Source organism: Girardinichthys multiradiatus, chromosome 7, assembly GCF_021462225.1.
Source record: "Girardinichthys multiradiatus isolate DD_20200921_A chromosome 7, DD_fGirMul_XY1, whole genome shotgun sequence".
NCBI lineage: Eukaryota > Metazoa > Chordata > Actinopteri > Cyprinodontiformes > Goodeidae > Girardinichthys > Girardinichthys multiradiatus.
In genome coordinates, this window is record NC_061800.1 from 2,519,204 (window position 1) to 2,544,851 (window position 25,648).

The 25,648-nt window shown below is 41.2% G+C and overlaps 1 protein-coding gene across 1 annotated transcript in view; it reads left to right on the top strand.

Annotated features, from left to right (window-relative positions):
- Positions 1 to 25,648, top strand: part of tmprss3a (transmembrane serine protease 3a) — a 135,707-nt gene that overhangs the window by 59,871 nt on the left and 50,188 nt on the right. Inside the window, exons 6-7 of the mRNA XM_047369869.1 lie at positions 16,836 to 16,959; positions 22,747 to 22,866. Of these exons, the coding sequence (XP_047225825.1) occupies positions 16,836 to 16,959; positions 22,747 to 22,866 (244 nt within the window). The remainder of the gene's footprint in view (positions 1 to 16,835; positions 16,960 to 22,746; positions 22,867 to 25,648) is intronic.

Consider the following 25,648-nt stretch of genomic DNA (forward strand, 5'->3'; position numbering starts at 1 on the left):
GTTCAGCAATGGCTAGAATTAAGTGAGTTTATCGTCGAGCGGAGGAGAAATGCAACGCGTGCCAAGATGATGTTGAAAAAGCAACTGCATCATCTATATCATCTACTTCCTCATCTGAGATACCTATCGGAATTCCCGTCATAGCATACTCTACCGATGATGAGGATCCAACATCAACTTCAACAACCACAGTTGAAAATCAGACCTCGGGTCGTCCAAGAGGTACGTCAGTTCTGTGTGAAACCCCAGTGACCGTCTACCAGCATTCATCCCGTGAATTGAATGCTCCTAAGAAATCAACATACTACATCTGCAGGGTACAAAGACCCCCGTTCGTCACTCTGCAGGAAGAATGGTCTTTGGAGCCATATGGCCTGAGTGGTGCCTGGGGTTATATTTTCATGTATGAAATAGGAGAACTCTGCCTGTATCAATTGGATCAAGACGAGGTATTTAATGGATCATTGGCTCTGTGTACTCTCACCCACAGCGACTGGGCTGTGTTAAGGCTTGCAATCCCGCACCTTAATGATACCCCTGAAACAGTCTCAATGCAGGAGAGGGAGGAAGAAGAAGAAGAAGAAAATGAACTGTCTCCTCGACCTGCAAAACGGGCGAGAATGTTTCATATACCATCCGATGTTGAAATAGCTGAGAGAGAACCTCTCTTTAGCGCAGTGTGGGGGTCAAAAACCACAGCAAATGGCCGCTGGTCTTTTCGGGCAAGCAGACGCAGGAACAACCGGATGAACCCTTCAGATCTGTTTGTGTTGGAGGCTTTCAATCAGGACTGCGGCATATTCAAGACAATGCTGGCTCTGCCGTTTGAAGCTTGGGCAGAGAAGATGAGTGAAATTGGACAGCGTCTTTCCGACCTTTTCCACAACTCACGCAGTTGGATCGATGTCATGTCAGTGAAAAAAACGCTGACGTTTCCTGTTTTACGTTTAGAACAAACCCTCTTGTGAGGACACGCCCCCTTCCTATGATATATATATACGGCGGATAACAGCAAGCTCACAAACACTGAGAACCGTATCCTGAGAATGAGTGAACCAACACCATACAGGGACCTCTACAACCACCGAGCAGAGATCCACTTCTCTCCTGAGCATGATGAAAGCTTCAATATTGGACCATATCATCCGCCTTCCCCGGACCTCTTCTCACCATCCACCTCAACGTCCTCATTCTCAGAGATCCACTTCAGTCCTGCATCACCTACAGGATACAACATGAAATATCTACCGCTTTCTCCAGACCTCTACTCACCATTGCCGCTATTCATGGCTGAGTCTGTAGACGCGAATGTCCTGCCTGAAGACATGAAGGTGGTCGTGGAGGAGGAGGTAGCTACCAGCTACTCACCCTCTACCGAAGCCCCTACACAAACCCTGGAACCGATGGAGGACCCTCAGCCTTCAGCGGAGGATGAGAGTAACCAGGGGGACGAAATTGACGGTTGGTTCTCAACCACCCTCATCAATACGGTGAAAACAGCGATACTTCATTTATTCAACATAACCTCTTTGAACTATCACAGAGAAACCTGCTATGGGTGTATAACGAACCACCCGAGCCAGCGTCAGCCCCAATGCCTGGAGGAATTGGGGGAGGATTATTACCAAGTCAACTTTCAATGCATCGTACGACGACTCGTAACCCCCAAACTCGTTCCTGCTATTCAGAATCTTCTGGTACTTCGACGCATACAAGCGGATGACTTCAGAGTGAAGACGATTGCCGAGACAATTTTATATGAACTGAAATCGGTACAAGGCATCCACAGTGCAATAGTGCACGTTTATGATTGCATGGTCGAAGAGAAACACCTCAAACAACTTAACTCTGTTTCACAGTGCTATGGACTGACAAACTGATCTCACATGTTTGATGACTTGTTGTATCATTTTTAGTTTTCCAGTACTTTAATTAATCTGCAATATATGATTTTTCTTCTTTTTCTTTTTCTTTTTATTATTAAATACAATTAAAGTAGGAACATATTAACCTTCCCAAAAGTGTTGTTTAAAAGCTAGTAGTGTTTGAATTCATCTGCATTAATCTGCATTTATCTGATTTTTTTTTTACTATTAAATACAAAAAATAAAAAAAAGGGACAAATCTACCCTCCTGTGTGTTTTTTCTCATCATTTAACAAGTAATCGTCAGAGTGAGCATAAGGCAGAGATGGCAGGAAGACGGCTGATGAAGAAAGTATATTATAGCCCTTCAAATCCGGGAAGTTTTGGGGGTGTAGATAAGCTGAGGAGGGTTATGCAAGATGAAACGGGAAAGAAGGTTGCGGTTGAAAAAGTTAAAGATTTTTTATCAGGAGAAAATACCTATACTCTCCATAAACCTGCAAGAATAAAGTTCCCGAGAAACAGAGTTTTTGTCACCAGACCATTGAGGCAGTTCCAGGCTGATCTCTGTGACATGCAAGCTCTGGCCAAGGAAAATGATGGTTATAATTATTTATTAACAGTCATTGACATCTTTTCAAAAAGGGCGTATGTACGAGTTTTGAAGAGGAAATATGCTGCTGAGGTGGTAAAGGCATTTGAATAAATTTTTAAAGAAAGTCAGATCCCCAAAAAATTCAGACTGATGCCGGTAAAGAATTATTTAACAAGAAATTTAAGGTTTTAATGGAGAAACACGGTATTGAACATTTCGCGACAGCGAGTGAAGCAAAAGCTTCAGTGGTCGAGAGATTTAACCGCACATTAAAAACAAGGATGTGGAGATATTTTACAGCTAAAAACACCTGGCGGTACGTCGATGTCCTGCAAAACCTAGCTAGAAGCTACAACCATTCCTACCACTCCAGCATTAAAATGAGCCCTATTGAAGTGACCTCAGAAAATGCCTTTCAAGTGTTTCAGAATCTGTATGATATCAAGTCCAACAGATATTGCAAGGACTCAGTGACAACGTTTAAACAAGGGGATCTTGTCAGAATATCCGAGGTCCGTGGAGTGTTTGACAAAAAATACGAACAGTTTTACGGATGAAGTGTTTACAGTGTATGAGCGGATACCCCGATCTCCTCCTGTATACAAACTCAAAGATTTGGATGGAGAGCCTATCCAGGGTTCCTTTTACGCAGAGGAACTTCAAAAAGTAAAAATATTTAACGACAAGATGTATCAAGTGGAAAAAATATTAAAACGACATACGGTCAAGGGTGTCAAACAGGTTTTTGTAAGCTGGAAAAACTGGCCTGAGAAATTCAACAGTTGGATCAGGTTTGATGAACTTCGAAACGTATAAAAAAGGTTTGCACTAAACCTCACAGTTGACACAGCATCATGAACCGTCAGGTAGAGGATGATGGCTTTTACGTTACCCTTCCCTCTAACGCTATCATGGAAGTGTTTAAAAATAATACCAGTTCGAGTTTCCGTGTAAATTTAGCTCAACATATTGATTTAGAAGGCCAATGGATGGTTGCATTAGCAGAGATTTCATACCCTCATACATGGCATAATTTACCGGATTATGATGCCTACTTTGAATGGAGGAAGGTTGATGATGTGGAGATCAATACGCAAAGGATCAGAAGTGGCTACTATAACAGCGTTATTCAACTCGAGACAGAGATGGAACTGTTTTTCAAAAAAATGAACTCGGGTATCCGCATTAAATTCAGCAAAGTTCAAAAGAGATTTGCATTTCAAGCAAGCAGTCCGTATGAAATACGCTTCTTCAGCACTCTAGCTTATATGATGGGCGTGAAACCAGGGGAATGGATTCATGTATCTGAACCAAAACTGGCTCCTTTTCCGGCAGATATAAAGGCTGGTTTCTATCACCTATACTGTTACAGCGACGTGGTCAGCCCTCAAATAGTAGGCGACACTTTTGCACCTTTACTGCGGACCGTCAAAGTACACGGCGACTTCAGTGATATGATTACTCTGACGTTTAACCCCGCCCACTACCTTCCAGTTTCCAGAAGACATATTGAAAATATCAATATAGAAATTAAATCGGACCAAAACGTTCCTGTAAATTTCGTCTATGGAAAGACCATCGTAAGACTACACTTCAGACCGGTGATATCACAACGTAGCCTTAGATAAATTTTATTTGTATAAACTATTCCAGAGATATGTATATAACCTCTAAGACTGATTGGTTATCATGCATATTACCCTGGTCCTTCAACACTGCATCAAGCAGGCAAGAGAGAACATGGCACAGCTAAGTCTGAGACGTGATCCAAATCGCTTTGTAAATTACTATGTAAGTCAATCAGGCGGTAATCTGCCAGGTTTTTATGGGGCTCCGGTAATGTACGGACGAGGAATTGGATCATTATTTTCAAAATTATTCCGCTACGTATCCCCTCTGGTTAAAAAAGGATTTGCTATTGCAAAACCCCATCTTAAAACAGCTGCATCAAATATAGCTTCTGATGTCATAGGTAGAGCCGTGAGTAAAATGAGTGGTTCTACACACACCGAAGGTCAAGAAGGTTCAGGAATTATGGTTTTATCCAAAAGACCCAGAACAAGACCCCCCGGTGATCATTTAAGGATGGTTAAAAAGCAATGACAAACACAAAAAAGGAGATCAGTCTGAGCTGACAAACGAAGAGGAAGGAAGTCCTCCGCAAGTTTTGATATATTTAAATAATGGCTCTTTTACATAACAAATCATCAGAGTGCACGCTGGCAGAGCTGGACTTATTTTCTGCTCCGATGATGCAGCTATCGATCGAAGATAAAATTTACACCGAGATCCAGCCTTTATCAGCAGTTTTTCATTCCGGGAGACGGAGAAAAGTATCTGGATCTCAACTGTTGCATCTCAGAGTGAAAATTACTAACGAGGATGGAACAAACCTGCCGGATGAAGCACCTGTAGGGCTCATCAACTACCCGTTAAACAACATCTTCAGTCAGTGTGACGTCACTCTCGGAGATCGATTAATTTCACAATCCAGCGCTACACATCCGTATAGAGCCATGATTGAGACATTGTTAAACTTTTCTGAGGATTCTTTAAAAAGGCAGTTTAGTTCTGGTCTTTTTTTCAAAGACACTGCAGGGGCTCTGAACTCTATTGTTACAACTAACGGCCCTAATCAAGGCCTTAATAGCAGAGCAGGCTTTACGGCAAATTCCAGGGAGGTACATCTCCTAGGCCCCCTGCATGCAGACATATTTTTCTGTGAGAGACTTCTTTTAAACTCTGTTGACCTCAAAATTAAACTTACAAGAGCCAACGATGCCTTTTGTCTCATGGCAGCAAGAGACTCCACTTACAAACTTAGGATATTAGGAGCCTCTCTTTTCATCAAAAATGTTTCTGTCTCTCCAGCTGTACGACTGGGGCATGCTTTCAGCTTTAATGAAGGCAAATGCTCTGTATCCACTTTCACGTGTCAATGTAAAAACATATTCCATCCCTGAAAATTCAAGGTTGTGCAACCAAGATAATCTTTTTTTAGGCGTCTTTCCCAAGTATGTGGTGATTGCATTACTGGATCATGATGCTTTTACAGGAACACGCAATCTCAATCCGTTTGACTTTAATCATTTTGATATGGAATATTTAGCTTTGTGTAAGGATGGCAGACAAATTCCAGCTAAGGCCTTCCAGCCCAATTTTAACCAAGGTCAGTCAGTGAGACAGTATTACAACTTGTTTACGGCTACAGAACGACATCTAAAAGATCTTCCGCTGAATATAACACGTCAGGAATTGAATCAAGGATACTCTCTATTCACATTTAATCTTAACCCGGGTGAGGACACAGATGCTCTATCTCCAGCTTCCAGTGGGAATTTAAGATTGGAAATGCGTTTCAGAAACCCGTTGCCTCATATTTTATCTATGTCATAGAGTGTGCGGATTACTGCTGCAGCAAGTGTTGTCAAAATACACCAGAGATGTGATTAAGAATGATTTAATGGTATCTAACTTTGTGAAATAATATCAGAAATGTGTCGTTAATCAAAGTTGCACATTTTATACTCACGGAACATGCTCTTTGGAGATGTTTCTGGATTGTTATGGAATTTAAATTGTCTTATTTTTTTTTTTCATTGTTTGTTTTTTCTTATGATTTAATATTTGTGTAATGACATCATATGTTAGTGTGTGAAGTAGAGAACGAAGCTAAACTTGAAAATATAATCAATAAATATTTTATTGAATAAAAGAAATAGGCTACATGTTTCATTTTCTTATAACAGTTTATGGTGAAAATGTAATCCATCGGGGTGGTAGTGTCGTCTTACGAAGAGACTTTTTTGACCTCTCATCAGCATTTTTATCTTCCAGCTCAGATCTCGACCAGTGGGGAAAATGAGTTATCTGCCTTCTTCTTCTTTTTCTTCTCTGCTTAACGCTGGGGGGTGTACCCTCATTTTCAATCGATGTACCCTCTGTTTTGAAACGTCTATATTCTTCACGAGCATAAGGGTTAATGACTGAAGGTATAGGGATGTTTACCTCTGACAAGGTGTGTAGAAAGTCAGACCATCCTCGGGTTTGTGATGCTCCAGATTTTTTAAACGGTAGCATGAGATTTTTCAACAAATCAATCATGTGGGAACCCTTTAAACATTTCCTTTAAATACAAATTCACCTCGCAAAGTCCAACTCTCACTTCTTTCGGATAATTTCTTCAAAATGTACTCGGCATTTTTACGGTTATGTTTAGGTAGGCTTTTCAGTACATCCGTAAGAACCTGATCCTTAGGGGCCTCGTCCTGCCCCGGGCCTTGTTTTTCTTAATATCGCTCTCATGTCTGCATCCAAATTCTCCTCCGCCGTCTGTCTGATGGACGTGTCTGACTGGGTCATACGCTTCAATTGATGAGGTGAAATGAGAAACATCTTCTGCAATGTTCTGAGAGACATTATCTCCTGATGATTCCACCCACTAGATCACCGATCAAGGGAGCAAGAGCCGTTAAGATGGGGAGAATAAAACCACCTCGTTGCTTTTTGAGAGCCAGCTGTTTAGTTTTTATTCCGGTTCTTTTGTCACCCAACAATCTGATGATTTTTCTCTGCTTCTTCAATTGTCGTTGTTGAGAGGGCGATAGTTTAATGTTACCTTTTAAGATATTCAGAGCGATCTCACACAAAGCCTGAATAAAGTCGGGAGAGCAGTGTGCGAGAATATCTTTGCGCTTCTGCGGAGTGGCCTGGTACAAAGCTCTGAATAATGGGACATTCCTTTTTATACGTGCAGACATGATGACTTACTTTGTTCTGGGCACGTACACAGCAAGCCACTGGTGAGGAAGTATGCCTGTTCTCAGTCTGAAATGTTCTGGGCAGGTAGACGTAAAATCAATGATTAAATATCCATGAGCTTCAAAACTCTCCAAGAAGAGACCCTTTTGAGATGGAAACATTTGGCGGGCCAGTATATTCAGCTGGAGTTTAACTCTCGGGTTTTTAAACAACACCATATAATTAGTGTTCAGGCTAATGGTGCGACTGAACTTTCCCTGATGAAAAACATTCTGAGTCAACATCATAACGCTCATATTACGATGGTGACGAAACTGGGTAAAGACCTTCATCACGTTTTCATCATCTGAGGCTTGAGCGATAACATCGTCTAGAATAATCAGATGATTCTGATCAGGAGGAAACAGGTTTTCATCTTCAAAAGAATGAGGCAATCCTTCCACAAAGGTAATATTTTTATTCATCTTCTGCAATTCAGCATACATGGGTTGAAAAGAAGTGTAAATCCATACAATATTTTCTGGAACAACATCCATGACATGATTACAATTTTGCAAAATGTTTTACAAAGAATGTTTTCCCGCAGCCGCTGGGTCCAACAATCAAACATGAGAAAGGTGCTCTAAATCTAGGATCAAAATCAATCTCCTGTAAATCCATGGAACATTTTATGTTATTTCTTCTTCTTCTTCTTAATAACCAAAAGGCAGAGTTGTCCCGTCAGAAAAAAGACGTCTCTTATCATAGACCAACTGAAACTTTTTAAGAAATGTTGCATTTGTCAAACGGAATCTCTTTTTCTCCCTCCTGATCGTGTGTTGTGGAATTTCAATGAAACCCTCCCTTGACCTCTGTAAGTAACCCTCGATCAGCCCTTTGATGCTGCCAAAATTGACCCTCTCGCTGCATGCGTCTGAGTGATGCCTTTAGCACGTATCACTACTTTTTTACGGTTTTTGGTCTGGTATGCATAACTCTTGGGTCCTGTTGATGCAAACTCAGAAATTCTGTCACCATCTAACTCGTCAGTAAGATCACCCAGATAATTCCCCAGTTACAGAGGAGTTTCACCACTTTTTGTCACATAAATCAAACTGTCTGTGTCAATATAAATCAAACTGTCCTGTAACTTCTCCATGCTACTGAGAAGTTTTAAACGTGCGTAAGCAGTGGTGAATGCTGCAATAAACACATTGTTTGCCTTGCTTGGAGGAGAGATGACACGTTTACTAAAATTCCACTGCACTACACACATTTCAGGGTTGAAAAAATGAAAATAGTTAACTCTATATTTACTCGAGAACATGAAGCTGAAAAATTCTTCAGGGTTACTGATGACTGTGGTCTGAGACAGACCACTTCTTTGTGCAAATTTACCCCAAAAACTGTTTAAACACAATTTTGCAACCTGCCTTTTGGCAGGGTTTACCTCAATTCTCTCAGGGTCTAATTGGATGCCCTGATGGAGTTTGTAGTCTCTTATATACTTTGACTTGCTCTCCTGATCCACTGCTTCAGACGGGTACTCTGAAGCCTCCTGTTTACCCTTCAGGAAGGTGTTGATATACCCTTTGAAGATTGTGTCACTGCTCTTTTCAAAATGCCACACCTCTGTGATTTTAGCAAGGCGATAACCACACTGCAACGCTTTACTAAACTCTACACTCACCCACACACCCGTCAGAGTTCTGTCCTCATCATTATGCCTGCAGGGACCTGACTGGTTATTTATTTCAGCACATGTGCGGCAGAGACTAAACACCAGTTTACCTTGGGATGTTCTGTAAGGCAAAACAGGGAAAAAGAGCCCTCGTGGTGGGTGGACCGCAGCTTTGATTATTCCGAAGTAGCTGCTGGGGTCATCCAAATCTTTGCATATGATGGTGGGGTGACCGAGGGGAAAAACGCAGTTGGCATTTACATAAGGATAGAGAGATGTGTAATAAACATAATGTACAGTTTCACCCGGCCCCGCTGTGTACCTCAGTCTCATAGGGCAGGTGCGTTCACCATACAGAGCATCCCGGGGTGATAACGGTTCTACAGCACGGCCATCCGTAAGCTCAGGGTCAGAGACGTGTGCGAGGCAGATTGCAAAGCATAACTGATTACCGGTATTATCTATAACATACAGATGACGCATTTTCTTATTAATCAGTTCACATTCTAACGTTCCTGCAGCCTTACGTTTAGATCCTCCAGTTGGATTATTAACTACCTGAAGAACAAATTCCAGGTTATTATCTACAGGTACATCTGCATTCGATTGTATTAAATCATCTAGAAAGTTCTCAAAAGCAGGCAGGATCATATTTCCATCATCTGTAACAGTAAATGTGACGTGACGATTGAGATTTTCACCCACTAATTCCAGCTGCACAACGTCGTTACGTCTGGTTAAAGATCTTGCAGCGTCGGCTAATTCAATGAGAATATGCATGATGTTTGTATAGAATGCTGCTAAATCTGGAACATTCCCCAGACAGGGCGGCGGGATGGTAAAAGGTCTCCTTATTTCATGGTTATTAAAACGTTCACGTTCAACCACAACTGCTGGAGGATCTCGCCCTATTTGATCAGAACTGACTGCTACCTCCTGATTGAAATGACCCCCAGTATGATCAGCGGCATGTGACGTTGAAGGATTTTGTAAGTCAGCTGATTCATTTTGCTGAAAGCTGAGTGGAGACGGTGCTCTATTTAAATCTTCAACAACCTGTTCTAATAAGTTTAAATTTTGGTCAGGTGGTAACGGCCTATTTAAATCTTCAAGAGCCTGATTGATTAAGTTTAAAAAGTTATCGTGGTGATCTTCATTATGGTTGTTAACAAGAGATGATTCATCCTCTAAAACATGTGCAGGTATAGGGATTTCATCAAGCTCATTTACTAAATTTCTTATTTCATCCAGGGCAAGTCTGATTTGTTTATCCATTTTATATGAACATAAGAAAAATCAAATAAACCTACAGAAAAAAAAAACCCCAAAAAAACACAGTGATCACTTCAGTTTAAAATCACCTTGATGTCACCAAACTGCTTCTGTAACAGAATCTGACATGCCGCGAGAAGCGTTAAAGATGAGGCCTCATTTCGACGATTCCGTGCGGCTGTAGAAACTTTCTTTCTGCGCTGTCCGGGTCTGGAACCAATCTGTCCTACCATCAACATTACCTCTGTAAGGAGAATGAACAACAACAACAACAAAAAATAAATATATATATATATATATATATATATATATATATATATATATATATATATTGAAATAAACACATTAAAGCTGAAAAAAAAGGGGAATTCAAATTAATTCAGTAGGTATGAATTAAAACGTACTGCTCATTAAACCTCTTACAAGCGTTGCTCTGGTATGCAGAGCAGAGAGTCGCTGTCTTTTGGCCGGGGTTAAATATTCTGTAAAAACAGAATAAAATAAAGTTACCTTACGCTGCGCAGCACAGCGTTCATAAATAAACGATAATAGTTTTTAAAATAAACAAGTTTTTTAAGGGGGAAGTGAACCCCTATAACTTTATTACTTGTAGGTTTATAAACGAATTTTTATCTTACTCCGAGTATGTGTGATAAAACCTCCAGATTTCGACTCTTGTTGTACTGGACTTATGCTCTTGTGTTGAACGCTGTCCTGATCTTTGAAAAGTGACCTTCTGGTGGGTGGTTTCAGTGTGACATCTTAGGGTGTATCTGTAAACAGATTTATATGATATGTTATTGAACTATGCTTAAAATACATATACAGGTCCTTCTCAAAATATTAGCATATTGTGATAAAGTTCATTATTTTCCATAATGCAATTATGTAAATTTAACATTCATATATTTTAGATTCATTGCACACTAACTGAAATATTTCAGGTCTTTTATTGTCTTAATACGGATGATTTTGGCATACAGCTCATGAAAACCCAAAATTCCTATCTCACAAAATTAGCATATTTCATCCGACCAATAAAAGAAAAGTGTTTTTAATACAAAAAACGTCAACCTTCAAATAATCATGTACAGTTATGCACTCAATACTTGGTCGGGAATCCTTTGGCAGAAATGACTGCTTCAATGTGGCGTGGCATGGAGGCAATCAGCCTGTGGCACTGCTGAGGTCTTATGGAGGCCCAGGATGCTTCGATAGCGGCCTTTAGCTCATCCAGAGTGTTGGGTCTTGAGTCTCTCAACGTTCTCTTCACAATATCCCACAGATTCTCTATGGAGTTCAGGTCAGGAGAGTTGGCAGGCCTATTGAGCACAGTGATACCATGGTCAGTAAACCATTTACCAGTGGTTTTGGCACTGTGAGCAGGTGCCAGGTCGTTCTGAAAAATGAAATCTTCATCTCCATAAAGCTTTTCAGCAGATGGAAGCATGAAGTGCTCCAAAATCTCCTGATAGCTAGCTGCATTGACCCTGCCCTTGATAAAACACAGTGGACCAACAACAGCAGCTGACACGGCACCCCAGACCATCACTGACTGTGGGTACTTGACACTGGACTTCTGGCATTTTGGCATTTCCTTCTCCCCAGTCTTCCTCCAGACTCTGGCACCTTGATTTCCGAATGACATGCAGAATTTGCTTTCATCCGGAAAAAGTACTTTGGACCACTGAGCAACAGTCCAGTGCTGCTTCTCTGTAGCCCAGGTCTGGGGAATGCGGCACCTGTAGCCCATTTCCTGCACACGTCTGTGCAAGGTGGCTCTGGATGTTTCTACTCCAGACTCAGTCCACTGCTTCCGCAGGTCCCCCAAGGTCTGGAATCGGCCCTTCTCCACAATCTTCCTCAGGGTCCGGTCACCTCTTCTCGTTGTGCAGCGTTTTCAGCCACACTTTTTCCTTCCCACAGACTTTCCACTGAGGTGCCTTGATACAGCACTCTGGGAACAGCCTATTCGTTCAGAAATTTCTTTCTGTGTCTTACCCTCTTGCTTGAGGGTGTCAATAGTGGCCTTCTGGACAGCAGTCAGGTCGGCAGTCTTACCCATGATTGGGGTTTTGAGTGATGAACCAGGCTGGGAGTTTTAAAGGCCTCCGGAATCTTTTGCAGGTGTTTAGAGTTAACTCGTTGATTCAGATGATTAGGTTCATAGCTCGTTTAGAGACCCTTTTAATGATATGCTAATTTTGTGAGATAGGAATTTTGGGTTTTCATGAGCTGTATGCCAAAATCATCCATATTAATACAATAAAAGACCTGAAATATTTCAGTTAGTGTGCAATGAATCTAAAATATATGAATGTTAAATTTTCATCATTACATTATGGAAAATAATTAACTTTATCACAATATGCTAATATTTTGAGAAGGACCTGTATATATATATATATATATATATATATATATATATATATATATATATATATATATATATATACTCGTACTCGTCGTCTTCCGCTTATCTGGGACCGGGTCGCGGGGGCAGCAGACTCCCAGACGTCCCTCTCTCCAGACACCTCCTCCAGTTCCTCCAGGGGGAGCCCAAGGCGTTCCCAGGCCAGCCGAGAGACATAGTCCCTCCAGCGTGTCCCGGGCCGTCCCCTGGGCCTCCTCCCGGTGGGACGTGCCTGGAACACCTCCCGAGGAAGGCGTCCAGGAGGCATCCGGTATAGATGCCCGAGCCACCTCAACTGGCTCCTCTTGATGTGGAGAAGCAGCGGCTCTACTCCGAGCCCCTTCCGGATGGCCGAGCTCCTCACCCTATCTCTAAGGGAGTGCCCAGCCACCCTATGGAGGAAGCTCATTTCAGCCGCTTGTATCCGGGATCTCGTTCTTTCGGTCATGACCCAAAGTTCATGGCCATAGGTGAGGGTAGGAAAGTAGACCGACCAGTAAATTGAGAGCTTCGCTTTTGGATCAGCTCTCTCTTCACCACAACGGACCGGCACAGCGCCCCCATTACTGTGGCAGCCGCACCGATCCGTCTGTCGATCTCCCGCTCCATTCTTCCCTCACTCGTGAACAAGACCCCAAGATACTTAAACTCCTCCACTTGAGGCAGGAACTCCCCTCCAACCTGAAGAGGACAAGCCACCCTTTTCCGGTCGAGTACCATGGCCTCGGACTTGGAGGAGCTGATCCTCATCCCAGCCGCTTTACACTCGGCTAGAGGGGTCCAGCAGGACCATGTCATCTGCAAAAAGAAGAGACGAAATCCACTGGTCCCCAAACCCGACCCCCTGTCCATAAACGTTATGAACAGGACCGGTGACAAAGGGCAGCCTTGCCAGAATCCAACACGCACTGGGAACAGGTCCGACTTAGTGCCGGCAATGCGGACCAAACTCCTGCTCCGCTCGTACAGGGACCGGATGGCCCATACTAAAGGGCCCCCGATTCCATACTCCTGGAGCACCCCCCACAGGGCATCATGAGGGACACAGTCGAATGCCTTCTCCAGGTCCACAAAACACATGTGAACCAGTTGGGCAAACTCCCATGAACCCTCGAGCACCCTGTAGAGGGTATAGAGCTGGGATTGCCGCCGCGACAGGCACCGCAGACCTTACGGCCAAAGCTACGGGCAGCAGCATCGACAATAGATGCGGAGAACATGGTCCACTCGGACTCTATGTCTCCAACATCCCCCGGGATCTGGTCGAAGCTCTCCCGGAGGTGGGAGTTGAATACATCCCTGTTGTTTTTTATTTATTTTTACACACCTTGCTGCTCCACAGCTGATGGCAGTATTCCAAGTTTGGCTTTAGTTTGATCGATCAGATCAGCTGGTGCTGCTATTTCTTCCAGAGGTACACTCACCGTCGAATCTGTAAACAGTTTTATCCGAGGTTTAAAACAAGTCTCTGATAACACATAAATAAATACATTCACTCTCAAAGAAAACAAATAGTTTTTAGGGCTTACTTTCTGGCCTGGAAGCTGCTGGTAACGTATCCGGTGTGTCTTCAGGGGAAATTATGATAATTTGCGGAGACGTAATTAACGATTCAGATTTTAATTCTTTGTTAGAAGAAAGTTCAGATGTTGTCGGGGGTTTTTCTTGTTTGGAAATAATTCGCCTTCTCAATTTTGACTGTCGATTCCAGCCGCTGATCCCTTCAACTTGATCATTCGGGTTTACCTCTCTCATCAAATCTATAAATTGAAACATTGTCAAGGGTTAACTATAAAATATTTTTTGCATTTAACATTTACTTACCATATTCTGATTGTGTCAAGATGAAATCCTCAAGGTCATCAGTGGTGGGTTCTATGACAAAGAAACAATATATATATATATATATATATATATATATATATATATATATATATATATATATATATATAACAATATTAGAGAACATTCACATGCATTTAATGATTTCTTAAAGATGAATACTTACTTACTTACTTACTTTTAAAGATGTCATTGTACTTCTGTGAATCATTAGAAGCAGATGGAGCAATTTCCTGGTTTCCTGAAATATTTACCGACATTTTTCTTGTCAGTACTGGTATTTTTCAATGTAACAAGTTTAAACTAGAGTTCTACTAGTATTTGTCAGTGTAACAAGTTTAAACCTTTTTTAGCTGTAGCAGACCTGACGATGATGTACACAGCCCTGATGTCTCTGTGACTACTGTGAAACTAAACCTGTTTTTATTGCCAGCACACTGAAATGCAAAAAGAGGCCCAATTATCATATTGGCTATTCATTACACAGTTTTCATGTAGACATAAGCCAGTGATGTCTGACATGGAGACGCTGTGTCTGTAAACAAAAACTAGAAGCACGTATTAGCAATGAGAAACCGGCAAAAACTTTGATATTCATCAGCCCCTGGAGGTTCTCACCTATGTATATCCTCTTTTTGGAGGGGTTGAGAGAGTTCTAATTACTTTATTGCCCTGTGTCACACACTTGGTCAGGAAACTGAATCAGAAGGCCGAGGGGTGATGTTGACTGTGACTTCAGTTAAAGAATAACTGTTTCAGTAAGTCTCTCAATAACATTTGCTCTAAGATGAAAAGAAAATGTTTTAGAAAAGCTACAGGTAACTAAAATTATCATTTATTTTTCCTAAAATTGAGTCTCTCATGATTCAAAACAAACACATCATTGCTAGAGTCAATTTATGACTTGGAAACAGTATACTGAGGGTTCGTAAAGTTTTATTTTCTGTTAATCTCATATTTGTCTTACCTCTTTCTCCTGCTTTCCAGTCTGTTGACACAGAAGTGGAAGGTTTTGCTCGTTCCATCGATGTAGGGAAGCACAATCTTTTATTTACTTTTTAGGTCTTTTCTATTTTGAACTGATTTAGACTGGCTCATATATTCAGCAAATAGGTCCTGCTGTAAAGCAAAATGAACTTACAATTCTGTCAGGTTACACATTTCATTTCATAGGATTTCATGTGACAGGTTAATATTAAGTTGATTATACCTGCACGGTGGCGCAGTTGGTAGCACTGTTGCCTTGCAGCAAGAAGGTCCTGGGTTCAATTCCCAGCCTGGGGTCTTTCTGCAAGGAGTTTGCATGTTCTCCCCGTGCATGCGTGGGTTCTCACCGGGTACTCCGGCTTCCTCCCACAGTCCAAAGACATGCTTGTTAGGTTAATTGGTCACTCTAAATTGTCCTTAGGTGTATGAATGAATGTGTGTGGTTGTTTGTGTGTTGCCCTGCGATGGACTGGCGACTTGTCCAGGGCGTACCCTGCCTCTCACCCATAGACTGCTGGAGATAGGCACCAGCTCCCCCGCGACCCACTATGGAATAAGCGGTAGAAAATGACTGACTGACCTTTAAAATATAAAAAAGATGCATGTCTTTTTAAAATTTTTTTTTTTAGATGTATTAACGCCTGAAAAACATACAGATTATTAATAACACCCTTAAACACACCCCTGTATTATTATTGGCTCATTTAAGGCCTTCCCCGTAACGCCCTTAAACACACCCCCTGTGTTTTCATTGGCTCATTTAAGCCCTTCCCCGTAACACCCTTAAACACACCCCCTGTGTTTTCATTGGCTCATTTAAGCCCTTCCCCGTAACACCCTTAAACACACCCCCTGTGTTTTCATTGGCTCATTTAAGGTTTCGCCCCTAATGACGACAACCAATCAGCATCCACGGTTACGCCCCTCGGACACACCCCCTGTTGACCCCATGACCTCCCCGCCCCCATGGCGCCATGACCCCCCTTAAGGTCAAAGGTCACCTGTCAAAAAGTTTGATTGAGGGGTGTACTTTAGTCTCTCCCAGCGACCTTTGTCAAATGTCTCTCCCTTTCTTTGCCTCTATCCTGTCTACCTACTGTAAAAACAAAGTTGTGCTTTTGTATACAGTGTACATAAATATCTGGTTTCAACTGTACAATTAGATTTCTAAGTTAATTAGGCGTTTTTTTCCCAATTCTTTCTTTTCAGTTTTAACTAATTCTTTGGTGTCAAAAGAAATTTCTAGGAGCCAATTTTTAAAGGTTCCTTTAATGCTGCTTTTGACATTGACAATGGAAAGAAATTGATGCACCTTTGCAGTGGACTGTACACCACACAAACAAACCTTGATCTAGATCCTTTCTTGAGTTAAAATCGAAATGATTCCAAACAAACACGTCTTTTGCAAACTGTTCTGTTTGTGGTCTTTCTGTTTATTAGTACGTCTGAGTGGCAGGAGTGCGGTTCTGCAGGTTCAAAAAAGAGGAGAATGGAAGACTGTCTGCTCTGAGGAATGGAACAACCAGCTGGGGATCTCTGCCTGCAAGCAGCTGGGATACTCCAGGTTTCCATTGAGGCGCTTATATTTGTTGATTACTTCTTTTTTTAATTACCTCTGCCAAGCAGGTAATGTTTTTGTTGGCGTAGAATTGTCAGTCAGTCTGTCTGTTTACGACAAACGAAAAAACAAACGACTAAGGCATTGTACACACGTAGCAGGGTTTTTTTTTTTAACGAATATCACCCCAACATCGTTTTTAAAAATAATATCGTACACACGTGAGGTTTTTCAGCAAAGAAATACACCACTGAGCATTGTGGACGCAGAGGAAGCAGTGTACTGAAAAAATTAAACCTATGCCAGCCAATCAGAATCCCAGGACTACCTGTTAGGTATAAAACATGGCACCAGGACATTCGTTTGTGTGGACAGAAAAAGAAGTTGGACTTCTTTTAAACATTCATCCTGGAAGACGATTTCCCTCTTAAAGTTTTCCCACCAGCCCACAGTGCACCCAGGTTTGATCCAAAACCATTGTCTGCAACGTTTAACGGCATTCTGCCTCCACAGTAGCTGATATAAAGCAGCTTATTTCCAAGCGCTGTTTCTCCTCGGCCGCTCAATGTATTGCAGCAACAGGGCTTGTAAAACATAACAAAAAGTGTCTGAACCAATGTAATCAGCACCTCTCTGATAGCATTGTTTTTGCCGCAATATTTGTCGCACACAGTGATGCGCCGAACCATAAAAGTCTGTACTTCGCCAAACTAGATCAACTTATTTCTCATCATAGAAGAGAAAAAGAGTAATCTTAGGTTTCTCTTTAGTACAGTTGCTAAACTCACACAGAGTCATATCTGTTAAGCCATCCATTCCCCCAGCTGTCAGCAGTAATGACTTCATGAGATTCTGTTTAAATAACATTGACTCTATTAAAATTAAAATCATTGGCATACTCCAGAACATGTTTACTTCATCCTCAGTAAGTAAGACAGCATTGGATATAACTGTAGAAACTGATCTGTGTTTGGGCTGTTCGGATCCAGTAGAGATTCCTGAGTTATCAAAAATATTAGCTTCATCTAAACCTTCTACTTGTATATTGGGTCCAATCCCAAACATTTTATTTGAGGAGGTGTTTTGATTACCAGCCACTTTTTAGATATGATTAATTTATCCTTAGTAAATGGATCTGTACAGGCTTTTAAGGTAGCTGTAATTAAACCTTCATTTAGAAACCTTCGCTTGATCAAGATGACTTAGCAAATTACAGACCAATATCCAATCTTCCATTTTTCTAAAGTTCTTGAAAACAGGTTGCTAATGAAGTGTGTGAGCATTTAGACATAAATGATATATTTAAAGAGTTTCAGTCAGGTTTCAGACCTCATCATATCACTGAAACAGTTCTGCTGAAAGTCACCAATGATATTATCATGGCCTCAGATAATAAACTTGTGTCTGTACTTGTTCTGTTAGATCTCAGTTCTGCATTTGATGCAGTCAATGACAATGCTCATTGGAGCTGAGTTTTTGCAAAAGAAACTGCTTTGTCAATCAATTGTGGACTGCACTAAATTAACCTCAGGTAATGAAGTTAAAAACCTTGGTGTTGCTCCATCATACATTAGAGTTCTAATTATCCCATATATTCCTAACAGAGCACTTCGTTCTCAGACTGCAGGTGTACTGGTGGTACTTAGAGTCTCTAGAAGTAGAATGGGAGGCAGGTCCTTTAGTTATCAGACTCCTCTCCAGTGGAACCAGCTCCCAGTTTTAGTCCATGAGACAGACACCCTCTCTACTTTTAAGACTAGCCTATCAGGCCTATAGGCTTAGGCTGCTGGAGGACCTGACCACTTTCACTCTCTCTGCTACGTTCTCATGCTAATCTGCAACTTTGCGTTATTTGCTGTTATTTCAGATTTTAACTTAATATTCTCTCTCTATGTTTTTGTCTTTCTAGAAGCTACATCTGGCCTGGCTCTGTGTTTAGCTCTGACACCTTCCTGAAAGGGGGACATCGGCCAAGCTGCTGCTGCTAACAACTTAATGCTCGCCTTCTACAAATGATCCACATGGCCCTGTCTTTCAGTGTTTAACCCTGTCTCTCTCCTAGACATAGCTACTGGCTGAGCTTCTACTGTGACTAACTGTATGTGCTCTCTTTCATACTCTAGACTTGAAAACTGACTCAGAGATCATCTGCTTAGCTGTGTTTCTCTCCTAAATGAAGCCTCTAAAGGAGCTAAAACCATTAATGTTTCACTTTTCTTTGCTATAGAGAGTACTCCTGGATCAGAGCTTCTGTGTTCCTTTTTCTGTCTCTGCTCTGTTCTCCCAAGCTCCCAGTCGGTCGTGACAGATGTCCGCTCACACTGAGCCTGGTTTGCTGGAGGTTTCTTCCTGTTAAAAGGGAGTTTTCCCCTCCACTGTCGCTAAATGCATGCTCAGTATGAGGGATGGCAGCAAGTCAATGCAAGCGACTGTCCACTTTCTCTACATGCTCATCCAGGAGGAGTGAATGCTGCAATCCACTGGCTTGTGCAATCTGCTCGGTTTTCTTATGCCCCTTTTCCACTGGCTCGATTTGGCCCTACTCAACTCCAATCGGCTCGCTTTGCAAGCATTTCCATTACATTGTTTTCCATTCCGTTACCTTCTTTTTTGGTCTGACCGGGGCTGAGAAGGGACTACATGTGACGTGACCAGACTGCTTTTCACTGATTGGCCGTGGGAGGAGGTGAAATGAGAAGGTTTTTGTTGAGACAGTGTTGGACCACTTATTTGCTGAATATTGGACCATTTGTACGTTGCTGGACACCACCAGGCCTCCTGGCGTTTTCGGCCATTTTTTATCCAGGACAGTTCGTTCCTACAGATCCCGTCGGACATTGCGACTGAAATGACGGGGCGCCCCAAGTCTGACGTCACAGGACGCTATATAGGAAGGTGAACACCCATTTTGAACACTCGCCTTCAGCTGGAGACTGTGACACGGTTGCCAACATCTGAAGCATCACCTGGAGAAGAGTCCCGAGTGGATTTAATTTATTCTCTCTCATTGGCCAACGAGAGAAAATAAATTAAATCTCTCTCTCGTTGGCCAACGAAGAATTTATAACTGAGGTTTTTGGAATAAGAAGGCCAGAAATTTCACTTTGCCGATCAAAGATGTTAGTTTAACACGTAACTAAAACAAACACGGAGTTTCAAGGAGACGAATCGCCACCGTGTTTTTGTGCTAGTCGACTGTGATGGTCAGATCATATTTTCCCTTTCGCCAAAGAGGCCAGAAGACGAAGATTGACCGCTTTTCCTGAAGTTAACTGTGGACGCACAGTAACTTCCAACTTCCACCCCATTCTCTCTCAACCCCGCTCAGAAGGAAGACGACGACGACAAGTAAAACCTATCCTTTATTTTTATTTCTTTCTTAGAAAGTCTGGGCAGGGTACAGGAGGTTTTAGTGCAATGAGATTCGCTATTTAATCTAATGTGTTCTGAATGATATGTGCATGTAACTTTTTTATTGAAACTTTGATGTGCTGTGTTGGATGCCTGGAAGCCGTTGCGCTACCCAGCTTTGTGTGTGTTTTGTGGGGTTGTTGAACACCCGAGAGCAAGCGCATGTGCGCTGTGAGACTGGACTGTTAAAATAACCTCATGGTGAAATTCCCCATTTTCTTTGTCTTCAACCTTACTGCTTGCTAGCTTGCCGCCAAAAGTTTTATAACCCTTTGTCTGCTCACCTCGCAGAGTTGGAGGAGGTTTTATGACTGAGTATAACTCAGTTACAGTTGGAGCTGCGCCCCAACCTCCACTCACCACCGCACCCCTTTGTCATATTATCATTTTTGCCATAACTGCTGGTTTGATCCCACACTGCTGTTTTGCTTTATTTTGTTTAGTTAGATATTTTACCCCTTTTGTGTAGAACTTTGCATGTTTGAGTAGGTGAAGATTATTAAATCGGAAGAGCAAGTGTATCAGGGCTGTGATTTAATAAATATTCACATAGATAAACAGAAGGCGTTCTGTGTTTATTTTGTGCAAGAGTTATTCGTCAGTCAAGATAAGGTTGAAGTTCCACACGTTTCGGCAGAAATGGTCGATTAAACGGTGACATCTCTGGTAATAGTTATCAATTATTACTGAGTATTTAACGGTTGTAATTATCAGAGGCGTTGAGCCACAATTACAACACCAGAAGACATCTCTGGTCTGGATTCATAAATGAGGATTTTGGTTAATAAATTAATTTTGTCAAATTATGATTTTTAATTATAATTATTGATAAAGATTAATTAATCAATAATCATAATTCCAACAACAGTTCAGGGAAAAGTTAATAAAACTCAAGAGCAACTACAATAATATTAAGAACCACAGTGGCCGGAGGAGGTCATACATGTAATAGTACCATTTACGGGTCATAAACCATGCCTGAAGGCTGACAGGAAAGAAAAAGGACAAATCACTTTTCTGAATTACATGCAGGCAGAGCGCTGTATGTAATAACATCCTAAATCAGCTGGTCACAGATAAAATCAGCTATTCAGAGGCACAAACATTTCCCCCAAAAAACGCAAAACAAAACCACCATGAAATAGCGTGCTTGGTTCGGAAATTTATTTATGGTCCTTTAGCGAACCAGCATCTGTTGGAGGAGGGAGCAGGCAGAGAGCAGCTGCCCGTAATCAGACTGCTTGCATTGGACCAAACAGGAAGACTAGCCCGCTGAATATGCGGAACACAAATATGCAATATCCAATCAAAAACTAACTTCAAAGGTCAAAAGTCCGCGGTTTTGCGCTTTTAAGTCTTTGTCCTCATTATTGCCATGGCTGAGAAAAAAACTTTTTCATAAAGCCCAAAATTGTAACTTCTTCAGGCAAACTTTGGAGCTTCACCATCCAGACAGCAGCATCTCTCCTCTCTGCTTCTCCGGCCACACCCCAGAGCCTTATTTTATAAGTTCTGGCTGGGCTGGGGTCCAGATAATTATCCCAGTGGATCATTTTAGACATAAAAACATAAATAAGACATTCTTGCATATACATTAATACAAATGTTATTAGTATTTAGTTTATTAATGGTTTTGTTTTTATTGATTTTTTTATCATTTCACACAGATTACTTTAATGTGACAATGTAACACATTAACGTTAATAGCAGCCCAGCACTCTACACTCATGGCTGTAGGCGGGGCTTTAGTTGCCATAGCTTCAGCCATTGGTGGGTCAGTGGAAAGACAACAGTTACCGTACCGGGTAGAGCAAAACTGAGTGGTGCAGTGCCGTGCCAGTGGAAAAGAGGCATTGGATAGAAAAACATTTTAACCAATTTGAGTAATAAGCATAATCTGACTGCACTGTTTAATAGGATTAGTTGGAATGTATGTATCTGACTTGAAAACTGTATGATTCGATTGAATTGACTTTGTAAATGTCATGAGACAACATGTGCTGTAAATTGGCGCTATATAAATAAATCTGAATTGAACTGAACTGAATGGAAAAGTGATGTTAAGTGTGGAGGTGAAACTGAAGTTGTCCCTCTTTAGAAGGTGTTTGTCATACTTCAGGAGGACCTCACTCCTGTCGATTAAATCTCCCTGTAACTAAAATATTGTTTAAAGGCTCAGCATAATTAACAAGTATTTACTCTGAATGTCTTTACTCAATACAATTAATGTATACATGTTTACATTGGCTGTATTTACATCAGGGTTTATCAACACCCCAAAATGTTTGAGAGCTAAGTCATTTTACACAAGCAAAAGATCTTAGATTTCATTTTATATACCTATAATTTTGCAAGTGTGTTTGAAAATTTGTTATCTACTAGGTATGTGGAGTCCTTCTTCATATCTCTGACCTCCATTGAACAGGACCTTCAAACCAACTTGATCTCCATCAACTATAGTCAAGCAGAGGCCATTAAGCTCCAGAATGCCTCAACCTTTAGGTATGCAACATTTCGTCATAGCAAGGCGGGTTTATGCAGAATAACCCTGACATTCTTTGTGACTTACAGAATCAATTTGTCTAAAACAGTTTGGATGATTCTACAGGGGTTGGACAATGAAACTGAAACACGTGTAATTTTAGTGTGGGAGGTTTCATGGCTAAATTGGACCAGCCTGGTAGCCAGTCTTCATTGATTGCACATTGCACCAGTAAGAGCAGAGTGTGAAGGTTCAATAAGCAGGGTAAGAGCACAGTTTTGCTCAAAATATTGAAATGCACACAACATTATGGGTGACATACCAGAGTTCAAAAGAGGACAAATTGTTGGTGCAGGTCTTGCTGGCGCATCTGTGACCAAGACAGCAAGACTTTGTGATGTATCAAGAGCCACGGTATCCAGAGTAATGTCAGCATACCACCAAGAAGGACAAATCACATCCAACAGGATTAACTGTGGACGCAAGAGGAAGCTGTCTGAAACGGATGTTCGGGTGCTAACCCAGATTGTATCCAAAAAACATAAAACCACGGCTCCCCAAATCACGGCAGAATTAAATGAGCACTTCAACTCTCCTGTTTCCACCAGAACTGTCCGTCGGGAGCTCCACAGGGTCAATATACATGGCCGGGCTGCTATAGCCAAACCTTTGGTCACTCATGCCAATGCCAAACATCGGTTTCAATGGTGCAAGGAGCGCAAATCTTGGGCTGTGGACAATGTGAAACATGTATTGTTCTCTGATGAGTCCACCTTTACTGTTTTCCCCACATCCGGGAGAGTTACGGTGTGGAGAAGCCCCAAACAAGCGTACCACCCAGACTGTTGCATGCCCAGAGTGAAGCATGGGGGTGGATCAGTGATGGTTTGGGTTGCCATATCATGGCATTCCCTTGGCCCAATACTTGTGCTAGATGGGCACGTCACTGCCAAGGACTACCGTACCATTCTTGAGGACCATGTGCATCCAATGGTTTCAAACATTGTATCCTGAAGGCGGTGCCGTGTATCAGGACGACAATGCACCAATACACACAGCAAGACTGGTGAAAGATTGGTTTGATGAAAATGAAAGTGAAGTTGAACATCTCCCATGGCCTGCACAGTCACCAGATCTAAATATTATTGAGCCACTTTGGGGTGTTTTGGAGGAGCGGGTCAGGAAACGTTTTCCTCCACCAGTATCACGTAGTGACCTGGCCACAATCCTGCAAGAAGAATGACTTAAAATCCCTCTGACCCCACACCATACTAATAAATTATTGTGTTCTAAATCGAGGTGTTTCAGTTTCATTGTCCAACCCCTGTATATCTGTATGAGCAAAAAGAGTAATAAACAACAGAACAGTAGGTAGAGAACAAAACAGCATCAGTGAATTCCTGATACACTGGCTGGATCCTTGTTGAGCTTGAAGGTAATCTATTTTTGCCTGAGTACTCAAGTGATCGATTGAGGAGATAATTTAAATTTCCTCACTCTCCCTTTACAGTTTGCTCCTGCAATCCATCCACAGCATGTCCTCTGTAACTCATCAGGGATTTGCTGTTGTAACTAAGGTTTTGTTTGAGCTCTTGAAATGTTAATCAGCTGCAACTAGATGTAAACAAACTCTGCTGTTATAGATATGCATCATAACTGAATAAAGAATAAACTGCAAGGTTTAAACCTTGTGTGACATAAATCGACAGCATTTATTTCATAGTAATTAATCACTGAATATTTGGAAATATAAATCAAGCTTAAAAATCTAACATTAGATTTACACTTTGATTCATTTAGTTGCTCATGGGTATATTCTTATAGACTTTACCTGATATATACATATCAATGAAAAAAAAATCTCCTTGTCTTTCTAAATATGTGCTATGAATTGTTCACTGGAAAGGTAATTGATTATGATATCACTGATAAATGAACAAATGAGACAGATCTTGGTGCTAAAATTTATTTATTTACATGTCATCTAAATTTTAGATAATATTTTAAGAAAATTATTTAGTCATATTTAAAAATTTTGTTGTGAAGATTTTGTATGAATGACTTTCATGAACTTATTTTGAGGTTTTGTGTTATATTCATGAAAAAAATAGATGTCTTATTTACATTAGAAGCTTTCTTGTATGAAAAATGACTATGTGTTTTGTTGTTTGTAGTTTAATACTTAAAAGGGCCAGGCAGCTCCCCTGATTTTAAAAGAGGCTGATCAATCAAAACAGGGAGGTCACATGTATGGGGGATTTGGTGATTTTTAAAGGTCACATGCCTAGTGGGCTCCAGCCAGCAACCCTTAAGTTAGCATTGAATTTCACTGACCAATCAAGAAAAGCCGTTTATCTCTGATCAGACAGTTTCTTTGTTTATGTGACTTACAAATCTTTTATATAATGTTGCTGTAGGTCTTTTGTATGATTAAGTTCAAGTCATATCATGTCATCAAGTGAATATCTAAACACTACAAACAAATAATATTTAAGAATATTTTAACAGCAACAGTTAATAAAGAAGCATACCAAACAGAAGGCAATTAAAAAAAACATTAACTTTTCAAAATCCCTGGGGATGTCGTAGTCTCAAGGGTTAGGGTTTTTTGCAAGTTTTATAGCTCTTGCATTTTGTTCAGTTCAGTTGGTATTTGTGTTCAATTAGCACATCATGTCAGGGTTTGGACTTTGTTTGTGTTTAGTCACTTATGTTTATATTTAGTATATTGGTAGTCTTGTTGTTTTGGTTACTCCCTCTCACTCCTGATTGTTTGTTTCCCCCCTAGTGTTGTCACCCTCC